The following is a 19,839-nucleotide window of genomic DNA, read 5'->3' as shown; positions in this document are numbered from 1 at the left end:
GAAATCTGTAACCAGTCACAAGGATGCCCCAAAGATTTCAGAGACCTTCAGCCCATTCCAGAAAATCTCTCCCAGTCAACATCCAACATTACCTTTTCTTTTTCTCTGAAGGTGAGCCTATCCCAGACCCTCAACCTGGGTAACCAGTTTCCAGACACTGACCTATGGTATTATTCTGATCTTCTTTTCTGCTGGTCTCCACCAGACCCTGGCTTCTTGACTCTGCTGCTGAGTTTTGTCTCAAATGACACAACCTAGCTCTTCTCTGATGGATGATGGTCTGAAAGAATCATTACACTCTACAACCTGAACCTACCTGAAAGATCATCTATCCAGTCCAGTGATTTTTCAAGTTTTTTTTAAGTAGGTCTCTTGGCTATACAAAATCTCATGTGGAACACCAAAGTCTAAAAGGCAGAATTTAAAACTTTATCATTATTAAAAATAACTTTTTAGGGGTGCCTTGGTGGCTCAGTCGGTTGAACATCCAACCCTTGATTTCGGCTGAGGTCATGACCTCACAGTTCGTGAGACTGAGCCTTGCATTGGGTTCTACGCTGACAGCAGGGATCCTGCTTGGGATTCTTTTTCCCCTCTCTCTTTTCCCCTTCCCATTTCAAGTGTATGCATGCTCTCTCTCTCCCTCTCTCTCTCTCTCTCAAAATAAAGAAATAAACTTAAAAAAATATTAAAAAAATTTTTTTAATGTTTATTCTTGAGAGAGAGAGAGAGAGAGAGAGAGAGAGAGAGAGAGAGAGAGAGAGGAAGAATATGAGTGGGGGACAGGCAGAGCAAGATAGAGACACAGAATCCGAAGCAGGCTCCAAGCTCTGAGCTGTCGGCACAGAGCCCGATGCAGGGTTCAAACCCACAAACCATGGGATCATGACCTGAACTGAAGTCGGACGCTTAAGCAACTGAGCCACCCAGGTGGTTACCCTTAAAGAACATATTTTAAGAGTAACTTTTTATTTGTAGGGTCTTGTCTCAGACTACACACTGAAATCCACTGATCACAATGCACCAATTACTTATTTTAACAGATGAAGAAGCCAAGACCAAGAGGTTAAGTAGCAGCCTAAGGGTAGTATCAGTATTGGTTTCCTATTGCTGCCATAACAAATTATCACAGATTTAGAGGCTTAAAATATGCATACAATTTCTTAGCATTCTGAAGGTCAGAAGTTCTAGGTCAGTTTCACCGGGCTAACATCAAAATGTAAGTAGAGCTGTGTTCCTTCCGGGGTTCTAGGGGAGAATCTGCTTCCTTGTCTTTTCCAGGAGTGGTTCTGTCCTCATTTGCTGCATCACATGGTCTTTCTCCCTCTGCTTTCAGTATGTGTCTTCTTTCTCATAAAGACCCTTCTGATTATATTAGACCCACTTGAATAATTCAGGATAGTCTATCCATCTCAAGATCCTTCATTTAATCACATCTGCAAAGTCCCTTTTGCCATGGAGGGTACATAGTAACATATTCCAGGATTAGGGTGTGGCCACCTCTGGGGAGCCATTACTAGCCCATCACAAGTAGGCAGCAGTTAACAGGAAAGCTGTGAATGAGACCAGAACCCCTGGGCTCTTTTGGTACTTTCTGTGTCTTGATGGGTACAGGAAGAGGGATCAGGGTGGGGAAGGTACACCTCTTTTTCTCTGACCCATTTTGTAACTTGCCTATTACAAGCCATAGACCAGAACAGGACAGCCCCACTGGAAGGAAGAAGAGAAGGCGTGATGAAGTTAACTATTTTTAAGAGTCTGAAGCAGAACACTGGAAGTCTACGCTTTTTCTTCAGGCAAGTATTTTGTCTAGGAGGAGAAGATAGTTCATCAGAGGTGTTGGTCTGATTCAAATAGAATATCAGAGATGAGATAAAGGAGCAATAATTATTATTAATCTTCATAACAACACTATGATGAGGGTAATATTTCCATTTAACATAATGGGAAACCAAGACTAAGAAAGTTACATATTTTGCTTAAGATCACATAGGTGGTAAGAGCCAGGGCTCATTTGACTCCAGGAAGTCTCACTTGGAAACCTAAGAATTCAACCATTATTGAAACACCTTCAGAGTTCATGCGGTGTCTATACAGAACATGAGGCCTTGGCAGGTCTTTTGAATTACAGGTCTTCTGTGAAGGAGAGCTGTCCGGAGGCAATTCTAATGCTCATACCTCAGGCTATGGGTGGGGAAGTTGGGACTGGTCCTGGCTTTCTTGCTGATTTTCTCTATGGCACTTAAACTTGCAGGGTGTCACTTACCCTCTCTCAAAGAAGGAAAAAAAAAAGACTTGTGCTGTTTGGGTCTGAATAAATATTGGCAATAGCTGTGGGGAATAGCCATTGGGAAAGGCTGTGAAAAATGAAGGGATTTCCTTGTATATTTAAAAGCTCACACTCTGGGGCTTGAGAGAATGGAGGGAGGGATAAATGGGGGAGCACAGAGAATTTTTAGGGCAGTGAAACTATTCTGCACCTTACTACAAAGGTGGATATGTATCATTATACATTTGCCAAAACCCACGTCCCACACCAGGAGTGAACCCTACTATAAACTACAGTCTTAGTCAAGTGTATCAATATTGGCTTAGCAATCATAACAAATGCACTACAGTAGTGCAAGATGTTAACGGGAGAAACTATGTGTGGGGGTAGGAGGTATAGAGACTATGCACTTTCGGCCTAATTCTTCTGTAAACCTAAAATTGCTCTTAAAAGAATTAAGTCTATTAATTAAAAAATGAACTCACACTTTCAGACATCCTTGCTGGTTTTCTCAGAAATTCTTTCCCAGTGGTGACCATCACAGCTTATTCCTACCCAGGGTCTTGGCTGGTGCTGGAAGCCAGAAATGCTTTCACAACATTCCCCACTGATCTGTACCTGCTGTTTTCCTACAAGACATCACTCCATGCTCACCAAATCTCAGAGCTCTTCCTGACTTAACCTCTCAGAACAGCAATGATGCATCCTGAGATCCTGTCCCAGCCTTGCCACTGACCAGCTCTGCTGCTTTGGGAGAATTCCTGCATTTCTTTGAGCCTCAACTTCCTCATCTATACCTAGGGGCTAATAAACTTTTCCCTAATGATCTGGCAGGACTGTTGTGGTAATTAAATAAGATAATACCTATGAAGACTTTGGGCAAATGATAAAGCATTATTACTCATACAGGTAAGGGACATACTTGCCCTGTTTAACTCCTCACTAGCATTTTCCCCATTTTATAGGTGAGGAGACTGAAGCTCAGAAAGGTTAAGTAACTTGCCCAAAGCCACACAGGTCATAAGCAGCAAAGCTGTAATAATAATAATAATAATAATAATAATAAATAATAATAAACAATAAATTAATCAAGCCTGATTCCAAAACTCATACTTTCCATTTATACCTTATATTCATATTTTTCAAAACACTACATTGACTCCAATGAGACAAAGAATCAGAACATCAATAGTTACTAGAGTCTCAAAGTGTAATCTTTACTGTAAATACTCGTCTTGACTCTTCTGATCACACCCTTTCATTTCTTTTTAGAGCTAAAAATCTCCAGGCAAAAGCTCAGCCCGATGGTGAATTTCTCATAAGACCACTAAGCCCTACTCTGAGGAGCCCAGAATCACTATGCCTTTTGCCAGTGTGCAGGAAAGATGAGATTCTATTTTACATGCCTGTTTAAACCCCTTATTTCCTGTGGATTTAATGCTCAGGGCGGGGAGGGTTACATATCTGTGGTGAATTAAAAAAGAATATTATCCACAAATGAAAATACTCCAGATAGTAAATTTCAGTGCTGGAGTCAGAATAGCAGGCTCCATTATCCTGAGGGGGAAAAAAAACATGAGGGTTTCTCTGGGTTGGTTCTTGGTGCTTTGCTTTAATTTTTCTTTGCTCCCAGATGTAATCATGCTCTTTCATTCAGGGTTTTAGTAATTCTTGAAGTGCTGGAGTCTTTTTGTTCTGAAAGTCATCCACTTATTCATTTCCATTGTTTGAGCACCTATCATAGGTGCCGGGCACAGGACTGACTCTTGCAAACAAACAGACGGTGAACAAGACAGACTTGACCTCTCTGTCTACATAGCTTCAGGCCATTGGAGGAGAAAGACAACTGAGCCGACAGTTATAACTTAGAGTCAGCACAAGAAATATGCAAAGCCCAATAGAGGACGGCTAACACAGACTATAAAACTGTGTGATCTTGCCAGGAAGGGATTCTACTTGTCACTTACACAATTGCCAATTCCAGGTATACTTCCAGGACGGGGCACTTACCACCACCACCTCCTTGCCTTTGAACAACACAGTAACATATCTTTTCCAGACTAATGGGATCTAATTCACCAGTGTCTTCTACTATTTTTCTCATTTCAGTGGATTTACTTTAATAAATCAACTGGTATTTATTGAGCACTTGCATTGCTGGCCATGGAACAGATAAGAAAGAGTGCTCTAGGGAAGAATTTATATATGTTTCCCTCCCTCTGAAGATGAAGTCTGTCAAGAACAGGGACAATGTCTTACTCATCTTTTTGTTTCTAGGAGCTGCTTCAGGTCTGGTAAAGGTATGGGCTCAATGAATGTGTGGAAGGAAGAATGGAAAGATGGAAGAGCAGACAGAAGGTAGGAGGGAAGAAACGAAGGGAAGGAAGAAAGGGAGGTGGGCTGACCATGACCCCTCCCCCCCTTTTTTGAGTAGGTTCCATGCCCAGTGCAGAGCCCAACACAGGGCTTGAACTCATGACCCTGAGATCAAGACCCGAGCTGAGATCAAGAGTTGGACACTTAACCAACTGAGCCACCCAGGAACCCCTGATCCCTTTTTAAAGACAGCTTATTTGGGTAGCACTTAGCAGACTGGGGTCCAGTCCAACTTCCTCCATCAGCACTTCTGAACCTGACATACTCAGAGCCACGAATGCAAAGGAGGAAAGGCTAGAAAACTGGCTGTACCTTGGGGAGGTGATAGAGCAGTATCGGTGTGCCCCCTTGTGAGCAGATTTCCCAACCCACCTTCCAAAGGCAGCATGGCTTTCCTCACAAGAGGCAGGCACTACTCCTAGGTACAAGATGGCAGAGATGCCTTGTGTTGAAAGCCGCCTCTGCCTCTGGCCTGCTAGGCCCTGGTGACACACTCAATTCACCCACCCAGTCAGTCCCTGCAGGTCTCTGAAGTTTGCTGCTGCCTCTTTGGGTCCACTGAGCCCAGCTTCAGGGCGCTGCCATCTCTTAATAACTGCACAAGTATCCCCACAGGCGACTGGACTTGAGTCTCCCCTTGGCAGTCTGTCCTCCCCACTGTCACCGGCATGGTCTTTCTTAAATTAAAATCTGATCTTGTCATTCCCTTATTATAAGCCCTTCCATGTATCTCGTGCTATGGATCATGACATTCGAAGTCCTCCCTACCTCCAGCCCCAACTCCCTGCCTCACTAACCTCATCTCTCTCCACTGCCTCTGTTGCTCATTTTCTAGCTGCCAGTCTCTGACAAGCCTCAACTCTTTCACACATCTTTGTGCCTTTGCACAGGTGGGTGATTTTTTTTTTTTACATGCGGTTCCCCTTCTGTCTGCAAAGTCCTTCCCTTGCATGAACTCCTACTCATCCTTCAAGACCCAACTCATGTCACTTCCTGAGTGAAGCCAGAATCAGGCCTGTCTGGGTGCTTTCCCACCTCTTCATCCTTACGTCCAATGGAGTCTTGGCCCATGTTCTGCAACTGCTCATTTACTAGTCTGTCCCCTCATCTGACTGAGTTGTTGGAGTACAAGAATGGTATCTTGTTATTTTATAATATTATTTTCATATTAAATGTTATAATGATCATGCATGATTTCCTATATGTAATAGGTCAACTGCAAATACTTGAGAAATGAATGAACAAACATTGATTTGATGCATTTTAGTCGACCTTACTCTCTGCCACAAACCACTGGGGCACTGGGGATTCCACAGTGATAGAGGCAGCAGGGTCCCTGCCTATACATGTTCATTCTGTGTGACATACAGAGACAGGTTGACAAATAAATGAACAAGATAATTTCAGAGGGCAATAAGTACCCTGGAGAAATATAACTGGGTAATGGGATAGAGAGGAGGGACAGTGGGGGCTGGGGGAGCTGCTTTGGGTGGGTCAGTGAAGGCTACTTTGAGGAGGTGACGTTCAAACTGAGACCTATAGGATCTGAAGGAACTGACCCTACAGAGGTCCAAGGGCTTGGTGTCCCATGCAGGGAAGGAGCTTGGGTTGTTCAAGGGATGAAACGGAGCACAGGAAGCATGATGTGGGTGAGGGAGGGCCCAGCCACGTAGAGTCTTGCAGGGCATGACCAGGAGCGTGAACTCTGTTCCAGGCACAATGACAGAATGAATGGTCACCGAGATTCGCAGACAGGGATGCTACCAGCGGATGGGTGCTTCATGTCCCTCCACACACCTCCCTCACCCTCACACAAGATTACTGGCTGCTCACCGGCGGGCGGAGACAGCCCTCATTAATCTCAGGAAGCGGGAGGGCAGACTCGGGCAGTGCGGCAACCCAGACTAACTAGAGAACACAAAGGCCGCCTGCCCAGCTTTGTTTTGAAACCGTCAATTCCAAATTCCACTAGCTGGCAGAGACAGGGCTTATTGATTTTCCCTTCTGGAATGCATGTCCTACAGAGTCCTCGCAAATAGAAACTGAAAAACAGAGGAAAACACAACGGCTGAGAAAGATAGGGCAAGGGGACATTTTTTTTAAAAAAACAATCTATACTGGATTTTGTCTTTTTCTTATGCTTTGTTGGATTGTGGCTTGTCATCTCTCTTTTTTCCCAATTCATTCCTTTTTCCCTATCTCTGTGTTTTCCTGATTATCTCTCTCTCTCCCTCACTATGCCTTTGTCCCGTAACCTGTTATGGCACGTGCAAACGGGAGGCAGTTGCTACCGCTGTGTTAAATGCTGCTCTATCTACAGGTCGGTCTCTCTGAGAGTTCTTTCTCCAGATCGGTTTGTCCAGCTGACTGCTTCTCTTTAAATATACCGCCTCTCCCTCTTCCAGATAGGCAACAGAGTGGAACCATCCCATAAAACCAGCTTTTAGTAATTGCATAGAGTGGTATCCCCAGCTAATTACCTTCTCGCCCTTCTCTTGAGGAGCAGGAAGCAATTAGAGACTTCCTTCCATTGCCTGGCTGGGTCAGGGGCAGGATGCCAAGTCCCTTTAGCACCCATTCCCACTGGGTTCAAACACCACCTGTGTCCTGCCCTCTGGCTCTGATAAAAGCTGCACACCTGCCTCTTTGCCTTCATTTTCTAGCAGCCTCTTTGGTTACTTTTCCTTTCTTCCTGTTGCTAGCATGGCTGAGGGGAGAGGAATCTGAGTAGACAGAAAGGTCTATGGACAGTGTCTAAAACCTGGTTGGGTCTGTTACTAAGGATAGGGTAGGTGGGGAGGCCTAGGCCCAACTGTTGTCTGCTGACTTTTGCCAAATGACACACTTATCAAAACTTAATCTTATCATCTGGAAAATGGGTGTATCAGTTTCTTCCTTCTTGAAGGGTAATGTCGGGACAAGCAAAGAAAATCCATGTCAAAACTACAAAATTATAAAAAAAAAAAGTAGATAATCCTCGACTTTCTCTTCTCTCTCTTTTTTAAATGTTTATTTATTTTTGAAGGAGAGAGAAACAGAGTGTGAGACAGGGGAGGAGCAGAGAGAAAGGGAGGCACAGAATCCAAAGTGGGCTCGAGGCGCTGAGCTGTCGGCCCAGAGCCCGACACGGGGCTGAAACTCACAAACCGTGAGATCATGACCTGAACCGAAGTTGGATGCTTAACTGACTGAACCTCCTAGGCACCCCCTTTCTATTATTAACATATGGTATCATGGTTAGGCCCAATTATCGTCACTTTGTAGCCTGATATTCCAGTAATTTATCTTCTATTCCTATGTTACTTAAGGAATAGAACAGTGTTATATTCCCTGAGCTCACACAAGGCAGTAGAGAAGGCTGGGGACGGGGGTATGGGAGGTGGTTCTCAAACAGACTGATGACAGGGATGTACATTCCTGAGATTTAAAATTTGTCACAAGAGAGACTATCTACATGTGGGTAATTGAGGTCTGGTAGGAGGAGGAGTGTTTCCTTAATAGGTTTGATACAAACTTAATTTCTGCAAAGCATCTTCTATTTTACATGTACCAATGCATATTTAAATGTATAACTTCAATTATCACCTCTAGGCAGATGCTTCCCCTCCTTGAACTTGCTCTTCAGCTCAGCTCCTATATCTCCAATTACCCACATGATATTTTCTCTTAAGGCTGTAAGATTATTTCACCTATATCCCTCTTATTAAAACTATGGAAGATGGGGACTGTAGACATGGTTGTGGCCCAAAGACCAAAGTCATTTCACCAGCAGGGTCAAGAGGATGGGATGTCAGGCTCACCAATTTCCAAGCACACAGAAGATGCTCCATCCACACTGCCCGTGGAAGGACTTGACATCACTTCACAGCCAACTTATGATCTTCATGTCTGGCTCTTCCTCCTGGCCTTTCAGTCTTCGTGGACTGGAAGCTCTAAGAATCTCACAGATCTCTGTATCTTACTTCCTATGGCTTCCCCCAGAGTTGGCATTTAGTAGGTTCAAAAAACATTTTGATGGCTGCAACAATGAATGACTATGGAGCTTTGCTATCATTCCTTGTATCATCTAAGCTTGAAACTCATCATTTTCTAGTTTTTTTCCCCCAGTCACTAATACCTCACTGATTGCCCATTTCTGTTAACTTGGCCCCTATTGGCATCTTTGGTTCCTCCTTCACTTCTGACTGCTCTCTTGTACAAGCATGAGCCCTGACCCCTTACATTGGACTCAGCCTCCTCTCCTGCCCCCAGCCTTTCCTTTTTCCACCTCTTCCCATCCTAGGCTCCTCTTCCACAATAAATATTTTCATCATGACTTTTCCTGGGTTGGAAGCCATCTACATTCTCAGTACCTACATCTAAAATCCATATACCTTTCAGGCAAGGCTTGCCAACTCTTCCTGATCTTATCACCTGTTGTTCTGCCTCACAATCCCGCACCTCCACAAGATGGCTCTGCCTGTGTCCTTGAAATACACCTTATACAGGTTTACCTCTGTATTTGCACATACTATTTGCCTTGTTGACTTTGTGAATTCCAATCATCATTTAGGCCCAGGTAAAGTCTTTACAATTATAACAGCAACAAAGAAATGCAGCAGTAACAGTAGCTAGAACTTTATGTCCCATGTGCCAAGCATAGTACTAAGTTATTCATACTCATTATTTTATTAACTTTCACAAAAACCCTAGGCGGTTAAGTACAATTCTTATCCTCATCCTACAGTGAGGAAATCTAGGCTCAGAAGCATCAAGTAATATGCCTGAGTTCATAGACTCAGTATGCACAATAGCTGAAAATCAGACCTAGATCTGTCAGGTTGCCAAAGCTATGTTTCTAACCTTTAGGCTAGACTCCCTAAAGCCATTTTTCTTCTCTGAGCTCTCAAGCCTTTGCTATGCATCATGGCCACTCATTTGCCAATTTTCTTTTTCTTTTTTAAATTTTAATTTTTTTATTAAAATATTTTTTAACATTTATTCATTTTTTGAGAGACAGAGAGAGACAGAGCACAAGCGGTGGGGGTGGAGGGTGCAGAGAGAGGGAGACACAGAATCCAAAGCAGGTTCCAGGCTTTGAGCTGTCAGCACAGAGCCCAATACAGGGCTTGAACCTACCAACTGTGAGATCATGACCTGTGCCAAAGTCAGATGTTTAACCAAATAAGCTACCCAGGTACCCTTTTAATTTTTATTTTAGAGAGAGAGCAAGCATGCATGAGTAGGGGAGAGTGGCACAGGAAAGAAAGAGAATCTCAAGAAGGCTCCAACTCAGTGCAGAGCCCGACGCAGGGCTCAATTCCACGACTCTGAGATCATGGCCTGAGCTGAAATCAAGAGTTGGATGCTTAACTGACGGAGCCACCCAGGTGCCTCTCCCCCCATTTGCCAATTTTCATGTGGAATGTTAAATCACTAAAAACTCTCTTGTACACATGTGTTTCTTGTCCCTAGTTTTACCATAAGCCACCTGAGAATATGAATTATACTTTTGGGTCTTACAGGTTCTGCCCAATAAATGTATCTTGATGAAATTGATTAGAAGTATAAAGTAATCGACACCCCCCCCCCCCCCCCCCGCCACACACACACACTTAGTTCTGTTGGCTAATTCATCCTTTGAGCAGTGGGTTTATTTGTCCCTCCTCTCACCCCAGGACCACATGCTGACACTGGGTAGAAATAAAAGAGAAGATCAGAGCTGAGTTCAGGCCTTCGAGTAACAAATATATGCATGGCCTGGAGAAGGAGGGTCTGACAGTAGTTCCTGAGTGATTCAGGAATCTGTGTCTGCAGAATCTTGAATCTTTGAGCTCCTGAGGCCTTTGTGAAGTTAGACATATTACAGGAAAACAACAACAACCCCCAGATTCAACAACTATCGTGGACCACTATTAGATTTAATCACTTTCTTGAGAACCAAAAATGAAGTTGGTAATTACACAGCCCTGCTTACACATCACTGCAATGTTTTTGTTGTTGTTGTTGTTGTTAACTGGCCCATTTAAAATCAGAGCCATGAGATAGAACAGATATACCACTTTACATATGTAAAATGTTAATCTGGGGTTCAACCATCATGAACCTTATTGACCTTGAGTTAGTCACTGCCCTTTCCTGGTCTTCAATTTTCTCACTGTTGACTTGTGGGGTTTTAGAGGATCTCTAAGTTCCTCTCTTGCCTTGCCTTTCTGGGATGCTAATTAGCACAACCTCTTAATTTTGGTTTATATGCACAATGTTGAGTCACATTCTCCATGGCTTTGTCTGCTCCACCCTGCTCTCTCCTGCTTCTGGGCAAATGCCCCCAGATGAAGCAGTGGGAAGTTTCCTATGTGGGATCCCCTTGCAAAGTCCTCTCTGCCCTAGGCTTCCTTCACCTTGAGATGCCTCTGCCCTCTTGTGTACTTTGCATGTTAAACACCAAAGGCTTTCCGGTAAGTTCTCAGGGACAGGGGAAGCAGGTAGCCTGTATCTGGAAGCCATCATCAGCATCCCAGGACACTAATATCCCTACAGTCCTTATAAGGAAAGCTGATAGCTAAAATAGTTAGTTTTAAAGAAACCTCCTCCAAGACTTCTCAAGTTGAATGTGAGCCTGCGTAGGAGGCCAGTGGACAGAAATGCCTGCCCAGACAAACTATCTCCCAACACATGCTCTAAACACATGGACACAGTGGTATGGGTGGAAAACTTGAAAGGCACACTCCTTGTGAAAGTAATGGTCCAGGATTCACTGTTAAACAGCAAACAGTGGAGACCAGACAAAAAATGGCAAGGGTTATTTGGCAGGTTAAAAAAATGTAGTGATGGAATAGTTCTGCACTGACTCTATCAATGGGCACAAGAATCTGCATGTGATAAAATTACACAGAACTGCATGTGCATGTACACACACAAATGAGTGTGTGTCATACTCTGAAATCTGAAGAGTAAGGTCTGTGGATTGTACTGATGTCAGTTTCCTGGTTTTGAGATCATATTGTTATGTAAGATGTTACCATTGGGAGGAAACTGGGGTAAAAGGGCACATGGACCTATCTAGTATTTTTGAAACTTCCTGTGAATCAATAATTACTTCAAAATAAAACTAAAAACACCCCCCCAAAACCAAGCACCTAGTGCAGTGAGTGGATCTGGCTATGTCTCCCCACCAGCCTGGGACACAAGTGCCAATGCCCTCTCCAATATCTTATTAGTAACAGCCACCCCTTTACCATCAGGATCATGGTCATGATCATCAAGGCTCCCACTTATGGAACACTTACTATGTACTAAGCACACTTTCTCATTGGCATCAACACCCCTACCAGAATATCATCCCCATTTTGCAGAAGATCATGACCCTGGGAAGAGCTGAATAGAGCCCCAGGCCATAGAGTTACTGTAGGCCAAGCTCTGACCCAGGTCCGGGACTCTAGTGCTCACACTTGGGGCTGAAAAACCAGAGAGGAACAGGACTCTGTGGAGCTGTTGTGGCACTTGATGCATGTTCCCTGGAAACCACTCAGGCACATCCCTCAATCTGTCTCAAAGGCGTCTGCACCAAGGCAGCACATATCAGAGTGACACCACCTTCCTGTCCCGTCCCTCACCCCTGTTCTGGCCAGAAAGCCACATCCGTAGAGAAGCAAAAAAAAAAAACAAACCAAAAAAAAAAAACAAACCAAAAAAACATCACTTACAAGTTCTTCACGTTGGTGATGCCACGGAATGCCTTCCTCGGGATCCCTAGGATCTGGTTTTCGCTCAGATCTCTAAACAAGAAGAGAAGAGGCACATGCATTAACGACCAAGGCCCGGCTTTATCTGCATCTCATTATGACAACAAAACCTCTCACAGGCTGCCTCTGCGGTCAGGAGTGTTGGAGGCACTGTTTAGTCTCAGGCCACAGGCTGCTATGAGCCTTCACATTGTTCCTCTAGTGATGGCCTTTGCTGAAATGGTTACCAGGCGGGAGCAGCTCGCCTCCAGGGCGGGCTCTGTGGGTGGTCTCGCACCTCCAGGCCACGAGCCAAGACGCTGGGTTATTTGTTGCACACAGACCGCACCCAATTCTGTTTTGCCACCTCCCAGTGAGACCCCTGGCCCCCCTTCCCCAGGCCGTCCCTCCCCCACTTCAGGGTCAACAGCACTCAGTCTCCCATCTCTCAGGGACTCTCTGCCTTTGTCATTTGGGTTTGGAAGGGAACCTGGCAACCCTGATTTTCTGATGGGGGATGACCATCTCTGTTTATTCTAGAGACCCAGACACCCTGGGGGCCTCCTAGATCAGCTAAGTGACAGCCATGGTGAATTCAAATTGCATTTGCACAAACCTGTCCAAAATGGGGGTCCCATGGGCACCCCATCTAGCATTAAGGGTGCTAATGTGTTGCTTTGAGGAGGAAAGGTAAGGGACAAAGTGTCAGGTCTTGAAGCTGGCTCAAACCCGGGTCTCATACCAGGGTCCTCTTTAAGAATCCCCAAAGCCTCAGTTTTCTTTCCTAAGACCTATGCAGCTTTTTTTCCTTTTTGTTTCCCCCTTTTCCCCCTAAACAAACACATACACTTGTTTTCATTCATACCTCAAGCTTGCTTGGAATTTCAGTGAGCAATCAGTCATAACTGCATGTCTCTACACACATACACACAAACATATACATACATATCAATCATATGGACATGTATCTATAGATACGGATATATATCTCAATTATTTTGAAAATAACACAAAAACTTTTAGATATTAAGGTACAAAATCATCTACCCAGACCATAACCACTGTTACCAATTAGGAGCAATATGTATAAATTTCACAATATGATCTCATAGTATATAGTCAGTCATAAACTCTTTTTTCACTTATTATATTGAGAACATCTGTTCATGTCATTAACAGTACATGTATGCCAACATTTTTAATCACTGTATATCATCCAATTGTATAGAGGGCTATGCGATCCCACATTGTTGGGTATTTGCCATTTAAGGAAACATGAGGATGGGTTTTCCTCCCGAGACATTTTTGGGACAATTGTTCGGCCACTTCCTTGGTATAAAGTCCCATAAGGAGCATGTGCTGGGTCACAGGGTAAACGTCTTTAACTGCTGAGTGGTCCTAGAGGGAGATTGTACCAATGGACACTCCTACACTTAGGTTTCCACGGGAACCTAATCAAAAGCTAAAGAGGATTCCAAATAAAGAGAGGTCAGACAACCATCCTTCACTGAAACTTAGGCCATCTAAATTAACATTTTGTGAAGGGGCAGGAGGAAAAACAGAAAGCAGAAGAGAGGCATCACTTTCCTGCTCTCACCTGCTGAGAGGAGCTACCACACTCTGAGTGGGTGACTGGAGTTTCAGACACTTGGGGATTGTCTGGGGCCACTGTTAAGCCCCAACGCAAGGCTCAGAGTTGGGGTAGGGTGCAGATATAACTACCAGTGGCTTCTGGGGCTGAATAACAGGGTATTCCCCATCTCAAATCCAGTTTCCTCCATCTGCAACGGTGTAAATAAATTTAGGTGCACAAGGAGCCCCATTGCAGGCTCCCCCGGCCAGGCCTGATTCAATGAGCAGGGCTCCAGCCTGGAGTCGGGGCACCGAACAAAGCCTATGGTGACAGCAGAGGTCAGGCAGGTTCACCAAGGTCACTCCTCTGCTCTCCATCAGACTCCAGGGGAAGGGGGTGCAGGTCCTGTCATCTGACTAATGCAATTTCCACCAGGCATCTGGGCTGTACTCAAGGCTCCAGCAACCACAATGGGTCTAGTCTTTTCTGCCAGGTGAAGGCTGGTCTCCAGGACAGTGAGCCCCTGCCCACTATCCTCCCAGGCTTGGCCGCTATCTTTGGCCACTCTGGGAAACAGCTTGGGCTGCTGTGCCGGCCAAGGGGGAATGATCAAAATCAGGGGCAGGGGAAACAAACAGGAGAGAGGTCTGGACTGTCAGCTCTAACCATGTCTGGAAGCCAGGTGAAGGGGCACCTACTCCCGTAATGCATTAACCCTTTGAGTTTAATGTAGCCTTTGAGTTTAATGAGTTGACATGTAGCCTCAAACATCCTGAAGAAATAACAATTGTATAAAGGTTCCAACTTGCTATATGGTGGGCTGAAAAGAGGAGAGCAGCATTTTAGCTGAAAAATCTGGCCCACCTCCTGAGAGACGTTCCACAAAAGCCATCACACAGGCAAAACCCTGCAACTGCACGGGGCAGCCTCTCGGGTTTCTGGTCACTACTTTCTTGCTGGAAATACACCCAGTCTTGCTCCCAGTTTAAGGGACCCCATTTAAAAGCACAGCTTTCTTTCCACCTCCTTGCCATGGCTTTCCTCCTGCTGTAACCGAGGAAAACAGTGGATTGTAGGGAATTTATCTGTTCCCCATGACAATCTGCTTGTAAATTTTATTAATTTTATTTTCCATTGAGCCTCTGTTCTCCAGCTAACAATACCACTACCATCCATCTGCAGGATTGTATATTGATTTCATAAATACCTCCAGTGGGCTGACAAACTGACAGCTTTAATGGTGTTACTGATGGGGCGTGGAGGAGGGTTCAGGGCTGGGTGCTTCATTTTCGGTAACTGTCCCTTCACAATTATCTTGGGGCCTTTGTGAGGGCTCCTAATAGTGTGTTTATCTCAGTGTGATGCCAGAGCATGGAGCTATTGCTAAGCACCACCCATGAGAGCCACAAGAGCCACCATTTTCAACTGACACTTAAGTAAAAATAACAAAATCTATCCGTAGTGCCCAAGAGCCTAGTTCCGGCCAATTGCTTGCTGGGGGTTTAGTGCCTTGCCCTTCCTGAGGGAAAATGTTCAGAAATAACCAGGGAAAGGGAACTTTTTTAAAAAAACATTAGATATAAGGTATGAGGCTGGAGCACAGTGAGAGGGTAAGGGGCGTGTGCTGAAATTTTCTGGGGGAAATAAAGGAAGATGGCTGGTGGGAAAGGTTTTCTTGGTTGGCAGTAGGGTTATGGATTGGGATGCCTTTTTAAATAATTAGGACTCTGAAAGAAAGGAGGACTGCATTAGCTAAAGTGCATTTTCCTGCTTCCGGAAAATGATTAACCGACGGATTATTCCATCCAAAAACACAAGACCAGAGAGGACTTATTAAGGAGACAGTAAGTCAAATAGGAGTTGGCAAGCACCAATACATCCCCCTTCCAGCCAGCACCCCCCCCTTTTTAATTTACTAAAATGCTTTGGACACAGATTAACTTTCTTCGCAAATTTATTATTGCTTCATCTACCTTGAAACGGGAACTGCAGACACTTTGATAAATGGATTGAAAGGTTGTCTAGTTCCAGTGGAGCTTTGAAATGCTTCCCAGTGCTCTCTCTGCAATGTCAGGCAGGCTTTGTTCTCAGAGCAACAGTGAATGACAGTCCCCACCTTCACCCCCACCCCTGCCCACCCCATGTTTACCAGGGAAGATGGCAAGGCGAGAAGCAGGAAAAGTTTCCTCTGCTCAGTGGGGACAATGCACTGGTCTCAGTCACATTCACGCTACCCGGAAGTCTTGTCTGTGTTAAATGGCAGTTTGTGGGAGGTGAAATTTGTTCCTAGATATCAATCTTGAATTATTCTGAATGTACCAGAAGGGGTTCAGAAGCTCCCCCAACCTTGGTGAATTCTTGTTTCTGAAGTGGGGAGGGCCACTTATTAGCGGTATGATCACGCAAGGTACTGAAATGCTCTATGCCTCCGTTTCCCCATCTTTAGGGCAGGGGCTTTACTGACTTCCTAGGTTAATCATGGGGATGAAAGGAATTGATATATATGCACCTTGCAAATCACGTGGAATCCTATAGGCATTCAACGAATGGCTGCATTTATTTCTTGGATTTTCTGCCCAGTTAGCCCTGAATTTTACATTGCCGAAAACGTCCTTTATCATCCTCTTCAGGATATATGCCTACGACTATGCAAAGAATAAAACACATAAATGTTAACTAATATTCTTTCTATAAAATCTGAGTGAGGAATCGAAGTTTCCCTCATCTATCATCTAGACAGGAGTATCCCTATTTGATTCTAGAGTCTTTTGAATGAAAGAGGAGAGCTTGATTCAGGAGAGAAGGTCTGTCTCAGTTTGGGCTCTCAAAGAAGTTGACATTTAGCCAAGTGATGGATTCACACTTGCATCCTGGGAGAGACTAGTAAAGGATGCAGGAAGCAGGATGAACAAGGGAAATAATTATAGGTCAGTTAGGTAAAGTCCTGGCCTTGTCTCTAACCAAGGGATCTGGGTCATTGTAGCCCTGCATCAGACAGTCCTTGGTTAGCGATCACCCAAGAGAAATACAAATTGCTGGGCTTTGCCTGCTCTCCATAAGGCTAAACACGGTGACTCCAAGACTCAACGACAGATTGCTGAGGAGGTTCCCAGTCATGACTTTTGCCAGCAAAGTCTAAAGAAGCAGGAGATAGGAGCCAGAGTCAGTAAAGGGACCCAAGGGATCCATCTCAAAGCATTCATAAGAAGGCTTCAAGGACAGTTCTCCTGATTCAGGAAGTTCTCAGAAGACTTTAAAAAAAAAAAAAAAAAGATCACTCATGAAAGATGACATACTCAGGACCAAAGATCAGGAGGCCATAGGGAGAAGCTTAGTGACCAAAGGAAATTAGAACAATGCAATCTGATGCCTTCTTTGTCTACTTCTCCAGACCTTGCACTGAGACCAACAGGCACTTTTTTAGTAACTTAAAAAAGAAAAAAAAACAAAAACAAAAACAAAAAAAACTACCAACCCTTGATTAGCCAAAGTAAATGAGGGGATGATCTAAAAGCATTTCTATTTGGAACCATTATTGGATTTGAGATCAGGGAAGTGGATTACTATTCTGATTCTCTTTGGCCTGAGTATGTATTAAAATTACTTTCCCACTCACTGCCTAATAGGAGGAAACCTGCCCACTGATGCAGTAGGTATCAATCAAAACTCATTTAGGGATTTAAAACATTTCTGATGGATAATCCGTGAGTCTAAAAGTTCTTGTACTCGCAATTGCTGCCTTCTTATACAAGGCCTGCTCCCCCTAGCCCCAACTCCTATAGTAACTGTGACATTATCACTCTGCTCTCAGAACAGAAGAGAAAGATGTTGTTTTGCTTACCTTATTTTATACAGTGGGAGGGAGGGACAAACATGCAGGAAAAATTATTCCCTGGGGATTCTACAGTGTGAACTTTGGGGAGGATTTATCTTAAAAGGCAAATCTCTTCTGCAGGCAATTTATCTTAATAAGCAAGATTGTATGTCTTCAGTTGGGTCACTGTCAAAACCAGGTGAGCCCCAAGCACATGTCTCAGCTGAGAAGTCCTGGTAGCTCTGGCTGGGTGTCTAGTCAATGGTATCCTTTGTCCAAGAGAGATTATGATGGAAAAACTGAACCATTTCCTGAAAGAACTGCCACCTGCCTCAGGGATCCAGAGGATCAGAGTATCAATGGGGGACAGAAAACCAAAACATGACCAAAAAATTATTTTCCACTGCTCCAATTAGTTTCTAAATATTTCATCACACCAGTTTATGTGCTTGTTTCCTTGATGTTAAAAAGTCACTGAACGAAAGAGATCAGTAAGAGCTCCTTTCATTCTTCCTTCTCCGACAATCTCATTAGAGAAGTCCTAATCATACCATTCAGATGTTTAAGATTGGCAGATTAAATGTCAGCTCAGACTCTTCACGCAACAAGAAAATAAATTTAGCACCTACTGTATGCTATTCTATGTCACATGTTGAGGCACAGATGTAAACGGAACCAAGTTTCTGTTCTCCTGGAGCTTGTATTCTCTTTGGCCCCGATACAAATAAACAGACCTTTTCATACAAATGACTGGAAAATAAATACCTAGACATCCCCAAAAGTAAGAGCTGCAGTTTCACTGTTTTTTCCTTTTCAACAAGAAGACGCCCTATGTCTAAAGTTACACTGAGGATTATTGCTAACCAGCAAGGAAAATAATTCACAGCTTTGTTTTACCTATTCAAGGCTCAAAATCTTTTTAGTTTTGGGGTGGCAGTGCAGGGGAAGGGGAAGGGAAAGGCGCCAATCGAATCACTGGGACTTGCAGGGATCCAGTCTTGTTTCATCAAGTACTTTGATTCTGTCTTTCAAAGTGGACAGTCTGATAAAAATCATGACAGTTTGAAGATGTTATTAAGAGTTGGCATGGCACGGGGCAGGTGTTCTCGCAGTGGGGCTCATGGTCTACCTAATCAGAATTTACTGATGATGCTTCAAAAAAAAATACAGATCCCTGATTTTAAAATAATTTAGATAGGATAATGGTATTGTGGGTTATGTTTCCCTTCATTTAGATCTTTGTCTTTGAGAGATACATACTGAAATAACTAAGGATTAAGTGATGATGTCTGGATTTTGCTTCGAAATAATGTAGAAGAGGGAGAAGTAGGTGGAGGTATAGATGGACTAAGATTGGCCATGAATGGATACTTATTGAAGAGCTGAGTGCTAGGTGCAAAGGAAGTTCATTTATAATTTGTGCTTGACTTTTATGTATGTGTGAAATTTTCCATAATAAAAAAAATTAATGCAGATTTCTGGGACCCATCCGAGATCTACTGAATCAGAAACCCTGGGGATAGGCTTTAGAGTGTAAACTTTGAACAAGTTTGAGAATGTGGGTAGGATGATTTGTGCATGGGATTAGGTGGCAAGTTCACACCCCAGCTGTGCTACTTAATGGGCTGTGTCTTTAAGAGCATCAATCAATTCTGAGCCTCAACTTGTGCTTCTGTGAAATCCAGATAAGCATCAAGAGTAATGAAAAATCAAGTGCTTCTTCTATACTTGAATGCAGTATATAAACGCAAATCAGTATCTTCATTTTTTTTTAGCAGAAAGCTAACAAATATAGCATCATACTACCTTAAGCATCTAGGGGAAATTTTGGGTCCAAGATGCAAAGGTCTCCTGTGTCTCAGGTGTGAGCCTGCTGGATTTGGGCAAAATGCTTACAGGACACTAGTGTCACAGGAGAAGGCTGAAGGGAACAGGGTGACAATATCTAATCCACACTTGACAAAGCCACCCAGGGGCCCAGTTGGAAGCTGAACTAGCGGGGGGAAGAGTCCATGGATGCTTAAAACTTCCCCCAGGACCCCAGCAAGAGTCCATGGATGCTTAAAACTTCCCCCAGGACCCCAGCAATTCAGGAAGAGGAAAC

General features: G+C 43.9%; 1 protein-coding gene across 1 annotated transcript in view; it reads right to left on the bottom strand.

Annotated features, from left to right (window-relative positions):
- SLIT3 (slit guidance ligand 3) overlaps nt 1–19,839 on the bottom strand; it is a 590,204-nt gene that overhangs the window by 177,056 nt on the left and 393,309 nt on the right. The window contains exon 5 of the mRNA XM_027034042.2: nt 12,331–12,402. Within this exon, the coding sequence (XP_026889843.1) occupies nt 12,331–12,402 (72 nt within the window). The remainder of the gene's footprint in view (nt 1–12,330; nt 12,403–19,839) is intronic.

Source organism: Acinonyx jubatus, chromosome A1 (genome assembly GCF_027475565.1).
Source record: "Acinonyx jubatus isolate Ajub_Pintada_27869175 chromosome A1, VMU_Ajub_asm_v1.0, whole genome shotgun sequence".
In the NCBI taxonomy this organism is placed as follows: Eukaryota; Metazoa; Chordata; class Mammalia; order Carnivora; family Felidae; genus Acinonyx; species Acinonyx jubatus.
Note: the sequence above shows the minus strand (reverse complement) of the source record. Positions and strands in the feature narration are given on the sequence as shown.